Consider the following 13,975-nt stretch of genomic DNA (forward strand, 5'->3'; position numbering starts at 1 on the left):
CTTCACTGCCCGCCCCAAGTTCGGCATGAGCGTCTTTGCGAGGGGCGGCTTGGGGCCGCTGTGTGCGGCGGCTCGCGCGGGTAAGTGTTCGCCACGCCGGAGCTCCGGTTGTGCGGGAAACCGCCTGGGGCGCCTTCCTCAGTTGGGGGCCCTTGAGGCGCTCTGAGCTGCAGACGAGTCCGGCCTCAGAGCCGGAGTGGCTGTGTGGCCGTGGGCACTGTGCGTGCCTGCCGGCGCCTTGTGGCCGTACTGCGGTCAGGCCAGGAGTCCGCTGTCCGTGCTTCGGGCGCGCTTAAGCGTCAACGCAGCAGCTTCGAAAGCACTCAGGCTGCTTGCACTTGCAAATACTAAGATGTTTTCATGGTCCCGTTTACTTGTTTTTCGTAGTCATTCCCTGTCTTTGGAGAGGGAAATACTTCAGCTCCGGGAGAGAGCCGGCGGAAACCCAGGTGACACCAATGCTGCGGCATCTTATATACAAAATCAAGGCAACTGGCCCCATCACTGTGGCTGAGTACATGAAGGAGGTCTTGACCAACCCTGCCAAGGTACGGGTGGGGAGCCCGAGGACCAGGCTCGCTCCAACGGCTTTGCGAGGTGTGAGCCAGGAGGGGTGTGCGCGGATAAGCCCGAGGGTCCTCAGCTCAGGCAGTGGTGCCGCCTTCTCCAGGGGAAGAGCCATCCCCCCGAAGACCTGGAGATAGCTAAATTAATGTCAGGTGGTTGGTTAGGGATGGATCAGGTCATGGCAGTGCCATGAAGAACGGAGAATAAATCCAAAGCTGTTCAGGAGGCAGTGTAACCGACTGAATTTAGGAAATGAGGGTCAGGATGTCTTTCCTATCTAGGCTGATGGTAGATGATATAGTATCATTTCTCCGGGAAAGGGAAATGCAGAAGGACGAAGAGCAGCAGCTGCTTTAAGAGGGAGGGGAAGGACAGAGTTCAGTCCGAAATAGGAATCTGAAGTGCAGATGGGACTCAGACGGAAATCTCCAGTAGGCATCTGGAAATATGAATTTAGTACCTGGAGAGTTGACTGTGTTGGGATTGCATCAGCAAGCAATGGAAGCATGTTCTGGGTTTTCTTCTTGGGAATGGCAGGTCCGGGTCTCTACTGTTTTAGGATCAAGCACTGCCCTTGTTCTGTATCCTGGATTTCCTTGTCTGCTCAGCAGAGCCACTTGGTAAAAGCCTGTGGTCCTTTTATTTTAGAATGTTTTACCTTTTGTTGGGTCGAAATATGGTATCTGTGGATTTCTGGGGTTTGGCTTGTTGCTGTTGATGGTGTCCAGAGGTTTAATAAAGATAGGGATCCTTTCATACCTACTTTATGACAAACATCTCTGATAGAGTGAAAGTCCACTTATCATTTATTGATTTATTGAGGCTTCAGAAGTGCCAGACACTATCTCAGGCACTGGGAATACTGCAGTGGACAGTGAAACATGGCACTTATGTACTAGTGAGGAAATGAACTATAAACAAGGAAACGGGGGCACCTAGGTGGCTCAGTCCTTAAGCGTCTGCCTTCGGCTCAGGTCAGGATCCCAGAGTCCTGGAATCGAACCCCACATCTGGCTCCCTGCTTAGCGGGAAGCCTGCGTCTCCCTCTCTTGCTCCCCCTGCTTGTGCTCTCTCTCTCTCTCTCTCTCTCTCTCTCTCTCTCTCGCAAATAAAATCTTTAGGAAAAAAAAAGAAAACAAGATAATTGTAGATTATCTGTAAGTGCTTCTGAAGGAAAGGAAAGGAAAAAAAAAGGTTGATGGGATTGAAAATAAGTAGTACAGTGGGAGTAGGGGTTGGAAAAGTTCTCTAGGTAGGTAGGTGGCCAGGAAAGGCCAGATGGTTGAGCCAAGGCTTGAAGGATGGGGTTGGGCCAGCCTGGTAAAGAACTGGGGGTGAGTTTCCAGTAGAGGAAGGGGAAATAAAGCTCAAAAGTTTTTGAGCTGGGAAATGCCTTGGCACATACAGAGAAGAGAAGGGCACTTGTATGGCTGGAGGGTGGTGACTGGCGTGGCAGGTTAATGGTGAGGAAAGTAGTATGAGAAGTTTGGAGAGGAGCCAGTTCATTCAAGGCTTTCATGGAATTTAGATTTTTGTGTTAGTGCAAGGGGAAACCATCAGCAGGTGCATTTTATGCATCTTGGTGATGACATCCAGGTGGAGACAGTAAGTGAGCATTTGGCTGTAAGAGTCTGGAGTTCTTGGGACGCCTGGGTGGCTCAGTCGGTCAAGCATCTGCCTTCAGCTCAGGTCATGATCCCAGGGTCCTGGGATCAAGTCACACATTGGGCTCCCTGCTCCGTGGGGAGCCTGCTTCTCCCTCTGCCCCTCCCCCTGCTTGTGCTCTCTCTGTCTCTCTGACAAATAAATAAACTCTTAAAAAAAGTTCTGGAGTTCTTGAGAAACATTGGATATACGTATAAATTTGTTCATCATCTATGTATAGATGGTGTTTAAATCCAAGGAATCGGGGAGAGTATATTTAGAGAACAGGAGGTTACCCAGGATTAAGCCTTGAATTTAGAGTGGAGGCTTTTTTCCTTTTTTTTATTTTTTCTTTTCTTTTTAAAATCAGCCTTAATTTCTATTTTATTTAAAAATTGGTTTAACCTTTTTTTTTCCTTAAAGATTCCATTTATTTATTTGACAGAGAGAGAGAGAGAGCGCGCACAAGCAGGGGGAACGGCAGAGGGAGAGGGAGAAGCAGGCTCCCCACTGAGCAGGGAGCCTGACCCGGGGTTTGATCTTAGGACCCTGGGATCATGACCTGAGCCACAGGCAGACACTTAACTGACTGAGCCACCCAGGTGTCCCTTTTTAAACTTTTTTAAAATTGAAGTACAGTTGCTAGGATGTCAGCTTAGTTTCAGGTGTACAACATGGTGATTTTTGACAACTATATCTTATGCTAAACTCACCACGAGTAGCTACCATTTGAGAGTAGAGCTTCTTAACCTAGGGATCTTTGAATAGAAACCGGGGGGTTCTGAAGTTAGATGGGAATAAAAATTACACCTCTATTTGCATTAACTTTTTTCCCACCATTTTTATTGAGAAAGAATTGGCATACATCATTATGTAAGTTTAAGGCATATAGCATGATGGCTTGATTTGCATATAATGAAGTCTGAGGGTTTTTTTTTTTTTTTAAGATTTTATTTATTTATTTGAGAGAGAGAGAGTGAGAGACAGAGTGCATGAGAGGGGGGAGGGTCAGAGGGAGAAGCAGACTCCCTACCGAGCAGGGAGCCAGATGCGGGACTCGATCCCGGGCCTCCAGGATCATGACCTGAGCCGAAGGCAGTCGCTTAACCAACTGAGCCACCCAGGCGCCCGAAGTCTGAGGGTTTTTTAACATTTTTTTAAAAAAGGTTTTATTTATTCATTTGAGAGAGAGAGACAGAGACAGAGAGAGCACAAGCAGGGGGAGGCAGAGGGAGAGGGAAAAACAGACTCCCTGCAGAGCCGGAAGCCCAGTGAGGGGCTCGATCCCAGGACCTGGAGATCATGACCTGAGCCGAAGTCAGATGCTTAACCATCTGAGCCACCCAGGTGCCCTCCCCCCGTTTTTTGTTTTTTTTTTTAAGATTTTATTTATTTGACAGAGCACGCACAAGCAGGGGGAGCTGCAGTGGGAGAGGGAGAAGTGGGCTCCCCACTGAGCAGGGAGAGCCTTACCTGAGCTGAAGGCAGACACTTAAACCACTAAGCCACCCAGGCGCCCCTTGATTTGCATATATTGTGAAATGATTACCTCAGTGGGTTCAGTTAACATCCATCTTTTCATATAGATACAATAAGAAGAAAAAAGGAAAAAATTTCTTGTGGTAAGAACTCAGGATTAACTAACTTTTCTGCATATCATACATCCATGTTAGCAGTAGTCATCGTGTTGTATATCACATCCATACTAGTTATTATATAACTGGAAGTTTGTACCTTTTGCCCAACTTACTCCAATTCTCCCTCCCCCTACCCTCCGCATCTGGTAATCAAAAGTCCAATATCTTTTTCTATGAGTTTTGGTTTTTTTATTTTATTTTATTTTAAAGATTTTATTTATCCATTTGAGAGAGAGTGAGAATGAGCAGGCGGAGGGGCAGAGAGAGAAGCAGACTCTTCCCTGAGCAGGGAGCCCCTACCAGGTGCCCCGAGTTTTTTTTTTTTTTTTTTTTTTTTAAGATTCCACATATGAGTGAATCCTACAGTACTTGTCTTTCTCTGATTTCACTTAGCATAATGCCTTAAAGGTTCATCCATGTTGTCACAAAAGGCAGATTTCATTTTTTTATGCCTGAATAACATTCCATTGTGTGTGTATATATACCACAAATTTTTTCTCATTAAAAATAGATTATTTAAGTATATACATATATACATATACATACAATGTTATATTAGTTTCACGTGTGCAACATAGTGATTTGACAATTCTGTATACTCACTGCTTACCACAATAAGTGGTAGTCACCATCTGACACCATACAATGTTACAATATTATTGAATATGTTTTGTATGCTGTTCTTTTCATCTCTGTGACTTATTTATTTTATAACTGGAAGTTCTTAAAATCCCCTTCACCTGTATTGCCATCCACCCATCCATTCACTTCCCCTTTGGCAACTACAAGTTGTTCTCTGTATTTAAGAGTCTGGGGTTTTGTTTGTTTGTTTTGTTTTTTTCAGATTCCACATGTAAGTGAGATCATATGGTATTTGTTTTTTTCCATCTGACTTATTTCACTTAGCATAATACCCTTTAGGTCCATCCACGTTGTCATAAATGGTAAGATTTATGAGTAATATTCCATTGGGGTGTGTGTGTGTATATATATATATATACCACATTTTTTTTTTTTAATACTACATCTTTATCCATTCATATATTGATAGACACTTGGGTTGCTTCCATATCTTGGCTATTGTAAATAATGCTGCAGTAAACATAGGGTTGCATTTATCTTTTTGAATCAGTTTTTTCATTTTCTTTGGGTTAATATCCAGTAGTGGAATTACTAGACCATATGGTAGTTCTATTTTTAAATTTTTGAGGAACTTCCATACTGTTTTTCATAGTGGCTGCATCATTTATAGTCCCATGAACAGTACATAAGGGTTCCTTTTTTTCCACATCCTTGTCAATGCTGGTTATTTATTATCTTTTTTTATATTAATCATTCTGACTGGTAGGAGGTGACACTGTGGTTTTGATGTGCATTTCCCTGATGATTAGTGATGTTCAGAATCTTTTCATGTGTCTGTTGGGCATCTGAATGTCATCTTTGGAAAAATATCTATTCAGTTCCTCTACCTTTTTTTTTTTTTTTTTTTTAAGAGAGAGCATGGGCATGTGCTTGCAGTGGGGGGAAGTAAGGCAGAGGAAGAGGGAGTATCTTAAGCAGGCTCCAGTGTAGAGCCCAACATGGGGCTCAACACATGACCCTGAGATCATGACCTGAGCTGAAATCAAGAGCTGGACACTTAACCAACTGAACCACCCAGGCACCCCCCCCCCCTGCCCATTTTTTATTAGATTTTGGGGGGATTTTTTTGGTGATAAGTTGTATAAATTCTTTATATATTTTAGATATTAATGCCTTATCAGATATAACATTTGCAGATATCTTCTTCCATTCAGTAAGCTGCCTTTTTTTTGTTGATGGTTTCCTTTGCTGTGCAAAAGCTTTTTCTTTTGTTGTAGTCCCAGTAGAATTTTTGCTTTTGTTTTCCTTGCCTAAGGAGACATATTTGTAAATATGTTGCTCAGGCTGATGTCCAGAAGATTTCTGCCTATGTTTTTCTTTGAGGATTTTTATGGTTTCAGGTCTCACATTAGGTCTTTAATCCATTTTGAGTTTATTTTTGTGTATGGTGTAAGAAAAGGGTTCAGTTTCATTCTTTTGCATGTAGCTGTCCATTTGTTTTCCCAACACCATTTATTGGAAAGACTGTTTTTCCCCATTATATATTCTGGCCTCACTTGACATAGATTAATGAACCATGTAAGCTTGAGTTTATTTTCTGGGCTCTCCTGTTCCATTGATCTATGTGTCTGTTTTTGTGCATTACCATTTCTGTTTTGGTTAATACAGCTTTGTGGTATATCTTGAAATCTGGGATTGTGATATCTCCAGCATTATTCTTTCTCAAGATTCCTTTTGCTATTCGAGGTCTTTTGTGGTTCCATACAAATTTTAGGATTATTTGTTCTAGTTGTGTGAAAAATGCTATTGGTATTTTGATAGGATTGCGTTGAATCTATAGATTGCTTTGGGTAGTATGGACATTTTAACAATATTCTTTCAATCCATCAGCATGGTTTATCTGTCCACTTATGTTGTCTTCAATTCTTTCATCAATGTCTTACAGTTTTCAGATTATAGGTCTATCACCTCCTTGGTTAAATTTATTCCTAGGCATTTTATTCTCTTTGGTGCATTTGTAAATGGGATTTTTTTTTAATTTCTCTTTCTGCTACTTTCTTATTAGCATATTAAAACACAACAGATATCTGTATACTAATTTTATATTCTGCAACTTTACTAAATTCATTTTTAGTTCTAATGGCTTTTTGGTAGAGTCTTTAGGATTTTCTACATAGAGTGTCATGTCATCTGCAAATAGTGACAGTTTTACTTCATTCTTACCAATTTGAATGGCTTTTATTTCTTGTCTGATTGCTGCAGCTAGGGCTTCCAGTACTATGTTGAATATAAGTAGTGCAAGTGGACATCCTTGTCTTGTTTCTGGGAACTTAGAGGAAACGCTTTCAGTTTGCCACTCTTAAGTATAATGTTAGCTGTGGGTTTGTTATATATGGCCTTTAAAATGTTGGGGTCTGTACCCTCTAAACCCACTTTCTTGAGGGCGCTTGGTTGGCTCAGTCAGTTAAGTGTCTGACTCTTGATTTTGACTCAAGTCATGATCTCGGGGTCATGAGATCGAGCCCCACATTGGGCTCCTGGAAGGTGTGGAGCCTGCTTCAGAGTTTCTCTCTCCCTTTCCCTCTGTCCCTCACCCTGCTTGCATGCTCTCTCAAAAAAAAAAAAAAAAAGATAAACCCACTTTGTTGAGAGTTTTTATCATGAACAGGTGTATTTGCCAAATGCTTTTTCTGCATCTATTGAGATAATCATATGTTTTTTATTCTTCCTATTGTTAATGTATCACATTGATTAATTGGTGAATATTGAATCACCCATGTTCCTGGAATAAATCCCACTTGATCATGGTGAATGACCTTTTGATGTACAGTTGAATTCAGTTTGCTAATACGTTGTTGAAGATCTTTGCATGTATGTTCACAATGTCTTTGTCCAGTTTTGCTATCAGGATAATGTTCTGCTTGTATAATGAATTTGAAGGGTTTTTTTTGTTTTTTTTTTTTCCTCTTCTGTTTTTTGGAACGGTTTGAGAAGAATAGGTGTTAACTTGTCTTTAAATGTTTGGTAGAATTCAACTGTGAAGCCATCTGGTCCTGGACTTTTGTTTGTTGGGAGTTTTTTGATTGTCAGTTCAGTTTTGTAACTAGTAATCAGTCTGTTCAAATTTTCTATTTCTTCCTGATTCATTTTTGGAAGATTTTGTATTTCTAGGAATTATCCATTTCTTCTAGGTTGCCCAGTTTGTTGGGCAATTTTTATAGTATTCTTTATTTAGAGAGCATGAGCGGGGGGTGGGCGGGAAACTGGATAAGGGAGAGAATCTAAAGCAGTTAAGCAGGCCTCATACCCAGAGCAGAGCCCAATGCAGGGCTCGATCTCATGACCCTGAGATCATGACCTGAGCTGAAATCCAGAGTTGGACACTTAACCAGCTGAGTCACCCAGGCTCCCCAATATATTGTATTCTCTTATAATTCTTTATTTCTGTGGTGTTATTTTTCCTTGTTCATTTCTGATTTGATTTATTTATTTATTTTTTTCTTGATGAGTCTGGCTTAATGTCTATCATTTTTGTTGATCTTTTTAAAGAACCAGCTCTTGATTTCATTGATCTTTTATATTGCTTCTTTAGTCTCTGTTCCATTTATTTTTCCTCAAATACTTATTATTTCTTTCTCTTTCTATTAACTTTGTGCTTTGTTTTCTAGTTCCTTTAGGTGTAAGGTTAGATTGTTTTGAGATTTCTCTTGTTTCTTGAGGTAAGCCTATCACTATAAACTTTCCTCTTAGAACTACTTTTGCTGCATCCCAAAGATTTTGGACTGTTGTGTTTTCATTTTCATTTCTCTCCATGTATTTTTTGATTTTACTTTGATTTCTTCATTGACCTATTGGTTTTTTGGTTGCATATTTCTAGCCTCCAGGTGTTTGTTTTTTTCAGGTATTTCTTGTAATTGATTTCTAGTTTCATACTGTTATGGTTGGAAAAGATGTTTGATTTGATTCCAGTATTCTTAAATTTATTGAGACTTGTTTTTTGGTTTAATATGTGATCTGTCCTGGAGAATGTTCCATGTGCACTTGAATGTGTATTCTGCTGGTTTTGGATGGTATGTTCTGTGTATATCTGTTAGGTCTATCTGGTCTAATGTGTCTTTTGAAGCCATTGTTTCCTTGTTAATTTTCCATCTGGTTCATCTATCCATTGATGTAAGTGGGGTGTTAACATCTCTTACTGTTATTATATTACTGTTTCTCCTTTTATTTGCTTTATGTATTTAGGTGTTCCTATGTTGGGTGCATATATATTTACAGTTATATCCTCTTGTTGGATTGATCCCTTTTTCATTATGTAATGCCCTTTGTTTCTTCCTATGGTCTTTTTTTTTTTAAATTCATTTGAAACAGATACAGAATGAGAGGCAGAGCAGGAGCAGTGGGGAGAGGCAGAGGAAGAGGGAGAAGCAGACTCCCTGCTAAGCAGGGAGCCCGATATGGGGCTCAATTCCAGGACCTGGAGATCATGACCTGAGACTAAGGCAGATGCTTAACCATCTGAGCCACCCAGGTGCCTCCTATGGTCTTTGTTTTAAAGTCTGCCTTGTCTGAAAAAGGATTGCTCTTCTGGTTTTTTTTTTTTTTTTTTTTGCTTCTGTTTGCATGGAATATCTTTGATTTCTTCACTTTCAGTCTGTGTCTTTAGGTCTGAAGTGAATCTTTTGTAGGTAGCATATAGAAAAGTCTTGTTTTTTTTATCCATTTAGTCACCCTGTGTCTTTTGTTTGGAACTCTCAGTCCACTTATACTTAAAGTAGTTACTGATAGATATATATACTTATTGCCATTTTATTCATCATTTTCTATTTGTTTTTGTAGTTATTCTCTGTTCCTCTCTTTTGCTATCTCTCCTTGTGGGTTTTTGACTTTAAGTGTTATGCTTGGATTCTTTTCATTTTTTGTATATCTATTACGGGTTTTGATTTGTGGTCACTATTGTGTTCATATATAACATCCTATGTGTATAATAGTCTGTATTAAGTTGATGTGGCTAAAGTTTGAGCATATTCTAAAAGCACTAAATTTTTACTCCTCCCTCCACATTTTATGTACATGAGGTCATATTTTACATCTTTTATTTATTTTTTTTAGCTGAGCACAATGTCCACTTTTTAAAAAAATTTTATTATGTTAGTCACCATACATTATATCATTAGTTTTTGATGTAGTGTTCCATGGTTCATTGTTTGCATTTAACACCCAGTGCTCCATGCAGAATGTGCCCTCTTTAATACCCATCACCAGGTTAACCCATCCCCCCACCCCCCTTCCCCTCTAAAACCCTCAGTTTGTTTTTCAGAGTCCATAGTCTCTCATGGTTGGTCTCCCCCTCTGATTTCCCCCCCTTCATTTTTCCCTTCCTACTATCTTCTTCTTTTTTATTGTTTTTTTTTTTTTAAGATTTTATTTATTTATTTGAGAGAGAGAGAATGAGAGACAGAGAGCACGAGAGGGAAGAGGGTCAGAGCGAGAAGCAGACCCCCTGCTGAGCAGGGAGCCCGATGCGGGACTCGATCCGGGGACTCCAGGATCATGACCTGAGCCGAAGGCAGTCACTTAACCGACTGAGCCACCCAGGCGCCCCTTTTTTATTGTTTTTTAACATATAATGTATTATTTGTTTCAGAGGTACAGGTCTGTGATTCATCAGTCTTACACAATTCACAGCGCTCATCATAGCACATACCCTCCCCATTGTCCATCACCCAGCCACCCCATCCCTCCCACCCCACCCCCCACTCCAGCAACCCTCAGTTTGTTTCCTGAGATTAAGAGTCCCTCTCTGGTTTCATCTTGTTTCATTTTTTCCTCCCTTCCCCTATGATCCTCTGTCTTGTTTCTCAAATTCCTGATATCAGTGAGATCATATGATACTTGTCTTTCTAATTGACTTATTTCGCTTAGCATAATACCCTCTAGTTCCATCCACGTCATTGCAAATGGCAAGATTTCGTTGTTTTTTTTTTTTTTTTTTAAAGATTTTATTTATTTATTTGAGAGAGAATGAGAGAGAACACAGGAGAGGGGGGAGGGTCAGAGGGAGAAGCAGACTCCCTGCCGAGCAGGGAGCCCGATGCGGGACTCGATCCCGGGCCTCCAGGATCATGACCTGAGCCGAAGGCAGTCGCTTAACCAACTGAGCCACCCAGGCGCCCAAGATTTAATTTTTTTGATGGCTGCATTATATTCCATTGTGTGTACACACACACACACACACACCCCTCACATCTTCTTTATCCATTCATCTGTTGATGGACATCTTGGCTCTTTCCATAGTTTGGCTATTGTGGACATTGCTGCTGTAAACCTTGGGGTGCATGTACCCCTTTGGATCACTACATTTGTATCTTTGGGGTAAATACCCAGTAGTGCAATTGCTGGGTCGTAGGGCAGCTCTATTTGCAACTTTTTGAGGAACCTCCATACTGTTTTCCAGAGTGGCTGCACCAGCTTGCATTCCCACCAACAGTGTAGGAGGGTTCCCCCTTCTCTGCATCCTCGCCAACATCTGTCTTTTCCTGAGTTGTTAATTTTAGCCATTCTGACTGGTGTGAGGTGGTATCTCATTGAGGTTTTAATTTGGATTTCTGTGATGCCGAGCAATGTTGAGCACTTTTTCATGTGTCTGTTGGCCATTTGGATGTCTTCTTTGGAAAAATGTCTGTTCATGTCTTCTGCCCATTTATTGATTGGATTATTTGTTCTGTGGGTGTTGAGTTTGATAAGTTCTTTATAGATTTTGGATACTAGCCCTTTATCTGATATGTCATTTGCAAATATCTTCTCCCATTCTGTCAGTTGTCTTTTGGTTTTGTTGACTGTTTGCAAAAAGCTCTTTATCTTGATGAAGTCCCAGTAGTTCATTTTTGCCCTTGCTTCCCTTTGGTGATGTTTCTAGAAGAAGTTGCTGTGGCTGAGGTCGAAGAGGTTGCTGCCTGTGTTCTTCTTTAGGATGTTGATGGATTCCTATCTCACATTTAGGTCTATCATCCATTTTGAGTCTATTTTTGTGTGTGTTGTAAGGAAATGGTCCAGTTTCATTCTTCTGCATGTGGCTGTCCAATTTTCCCAACACCATTTGTTGAAGAGACTGTCTTTTTTCCGTTGGACATTCTTTCTTGCTTTGTCGAAGATCAGTTGACCATAGAGTTGAGGGTCCATTTCTGGGCTCTCTATTCTGTTCCATTGATCTATGTGTCTGTTTTTGTGCTAGTCCCATACTGTCTTGATGATTACAGCTTTGTCATAGAGCTTGAAGTCTGGAATTGTGATGCCGCCAGCTTTTCTTTTCTTTTTCAACATTCCTCTGGCTATTCGGGGTCTTTTCTGGTTTCATACAAATTTTAGGATAATTTGTTCCATTCTTTGAAAAAAGTTGATGGTATTTTGATAGGGATTGCATTAAATGTATAGATTGCTCTAGGTAGCATAGACATTTTCACAATATTTGTTCTTCTAATCCGTGAGCATGGGACGTTTTTCCATTTCTTTGTGTCTTCCTCAATTTCTTTCATGAGTATTCTATAGTTTTCTGAGTACAGATTCTTTGCCTCTTTGGTTAGATTTATTCCTAGGTATCTTATGGTTTCGGGTGAAATTGTAAATGGGATCGACTCCTTAATTTCTCTTTCTTCTGTCTTGTTGGTGTATAGAAATGCCACTGATTTCTGTGCATTGATTTTATATCCTGCCACTTGACTGAATTCCTGTATGAGTTATAGTAGTTTTGGGGTGGAGTCTTTTGGGTTTTCCACATAAAGTATCATATCATCTGCAAAGAGTGAGAATTTGACTTCTTTGCAGATTTGGATGCCTTTTGTTTCTTTTTGTTGTCTGGTTGCTGTGGCTAGGACTTCTAATACTATGTTGAATAGCAGTGGTGATAGTGGACATCCCTGCCATGTTGCTGACCTTAGGGGGAAAGCTCTGTTTCTCCCCATTGAGAATGATACTCGCTGTGGGTTTTTCATAGATGGCTTTTATGATATTGAGGTATGTACCCTCTATCCCTACACTCTGAAGAATTTTAATCAAGAAAGGATGCTGCATTTTGTCAAATGCTTTCTTTGCATCTATTGAGAGGGTCTTATGGTTCTTGTTCTTTCTTTTATTAATGTATGACATTGATTTGCAGATGTTGAACCAACCTTGCAGCCCAGGAATAAATCCCACTTGCTCATGGTGAATAATCCTTTTAATGTACTGTTGGATCCTACTGGCTAGTATTTTGGTGAGAATTTTTGCATCCATGTTCATCAGGGATATTGGTCTGTAATTCTTCTTTTTGATGGGGTCTTTAGTTTTGGGATCAAGGTGATGGTGGCCTCATAAAATGAGAGTTTGAAAGTTTTCCTTCCATTTCTGTTTTTTGGAACAGTTTCAGAAGAATAGGTATTAATTCCTCTTTAAATGTTTGGTAGAATTCCCCTGGGAAACCATCTGGCCCTGGGCTCCTATTTGTTGGGAGAGTTTTGATTACTGCCTCAATTTCCGTACTGGTTATGAGTCTGTTCAGGTTTTCCATTTCTTCCTGGTTCAGTTTTTGTAGTTTATAGGTCTCTAGGAATGCATCCATTTCTTCCAGATTGTCTAATTTGCTGGCATTATAATATGTTCTTATAATTGTATTTCTTTGGTGTTAGTTGTGATCTCTCCTCTTTCATTCATGATTTTATTTATTTGGGTCATTTCTCTTTTCTTTTTGATAAGTCTGGCCAGGGGTTTATCAATCTTATTCTTTCAAAGAACCAGCTCCTAGTTTCATTGATCTGTTCTACTCTTCTTTTGGTTTCTATTTCATGGATTTCTGCTCTGATCTTTATTATTTCTCTTCTGCTGGGTTTAGGCTTTATTTGCTGTTCTTTCTCCACCTCATTTAGGTGTATGGTTAGGTTGTGTATTTGAGACTGTTCTTGTTTCTTGAGAATGGCTTGTATTGCTATCTACTTTCTTCTTAGGACTGCCTTTGCTGTATCCCAAAGATTTTCAACAGTTGTGTTTTCATTTTCATTTGTTTCCATGAATTTTTAAAATTCTTGTAATTTCCTGGTTGACCCGTTCATTCTTTAGTAGGATGCTCTTTAGCCTCCATGTATTTGAGTTCTTTCTGACTTTCCTCTTGTGATTGTTCTAGTTTCAAAGCATTGTGGTCTAAAAATATGCAGGGAATGATCCCAGTCTTTTGATACCGGTGAGACCTGATTTGTGACCTAGGATATGATCTATTCTGGATAATGTTCCATGGGCACTAGAGAAGAATGTGTATTCTGTTGCTTTGGGATGGAATGTTCTGAATATATCTGTGAAGTCCATTTGGTCCAGTGTGTCATTTAAAGCCTTTATTTCCTTGTTGATCCTTTGCTTAGATAATCTGTCCATTTCAGTGAGGGGGGTGTTAAAGTCCCCTACTGTTATTGTATTGTCAATGTGTTTCTTTGATTTTGTTATTAATTGGCTTACATAATTGGCTGCTCCCATGTTAGGGGCATAGATATTTACAATTGTTAGATCTTCTTGTTGGATAGACC

General features: G+C 40.2%; 1 protein-coding gene across 5 annotated transcripts in view; it reads left to right on the plus strand.

The window, feature by feature from the left end:
- The first annotated feature begins 25 nt into the window (after positions 1 to 25).
- NDUFAF7 (NADH:ubiquinone oxidoreductase complex assembly factor 7) overlaps positions 26 to 13,975 on the plus strand; it is a 32,496-nt gene continuing 18,546 nt past the window's right edge. For all 5 annotated transcript variants that reach the window (XM_021697414.1, XM_044918654.1, XM_044918655.1 and 2 more), the window contains exons 1-2: positions 26 to 80; positions 388 to 548. In XM_021697414.1, coding sequence (XP_021553089.1) covers positions 26 to 80; positions 388 to 548 — 216 coding nt within the window. The remainder of the gene's footprint in view (positions 81 to 387; positions 549 to 13,975) is intronic.

This window comes from Neomonachus schauinslandi, chromosome 10 (assembly GCF_002201575.2).
Source record: "Neomonachus schauinslandi chromosome 10, ASM220157v2, whole genome shotgun sequence".
NCBI lineage: Eukaryota > Metazoa > Chordata > Mammalia > Carnivora > Phocidae > Neomonachus > Neomonachus schauinslandi.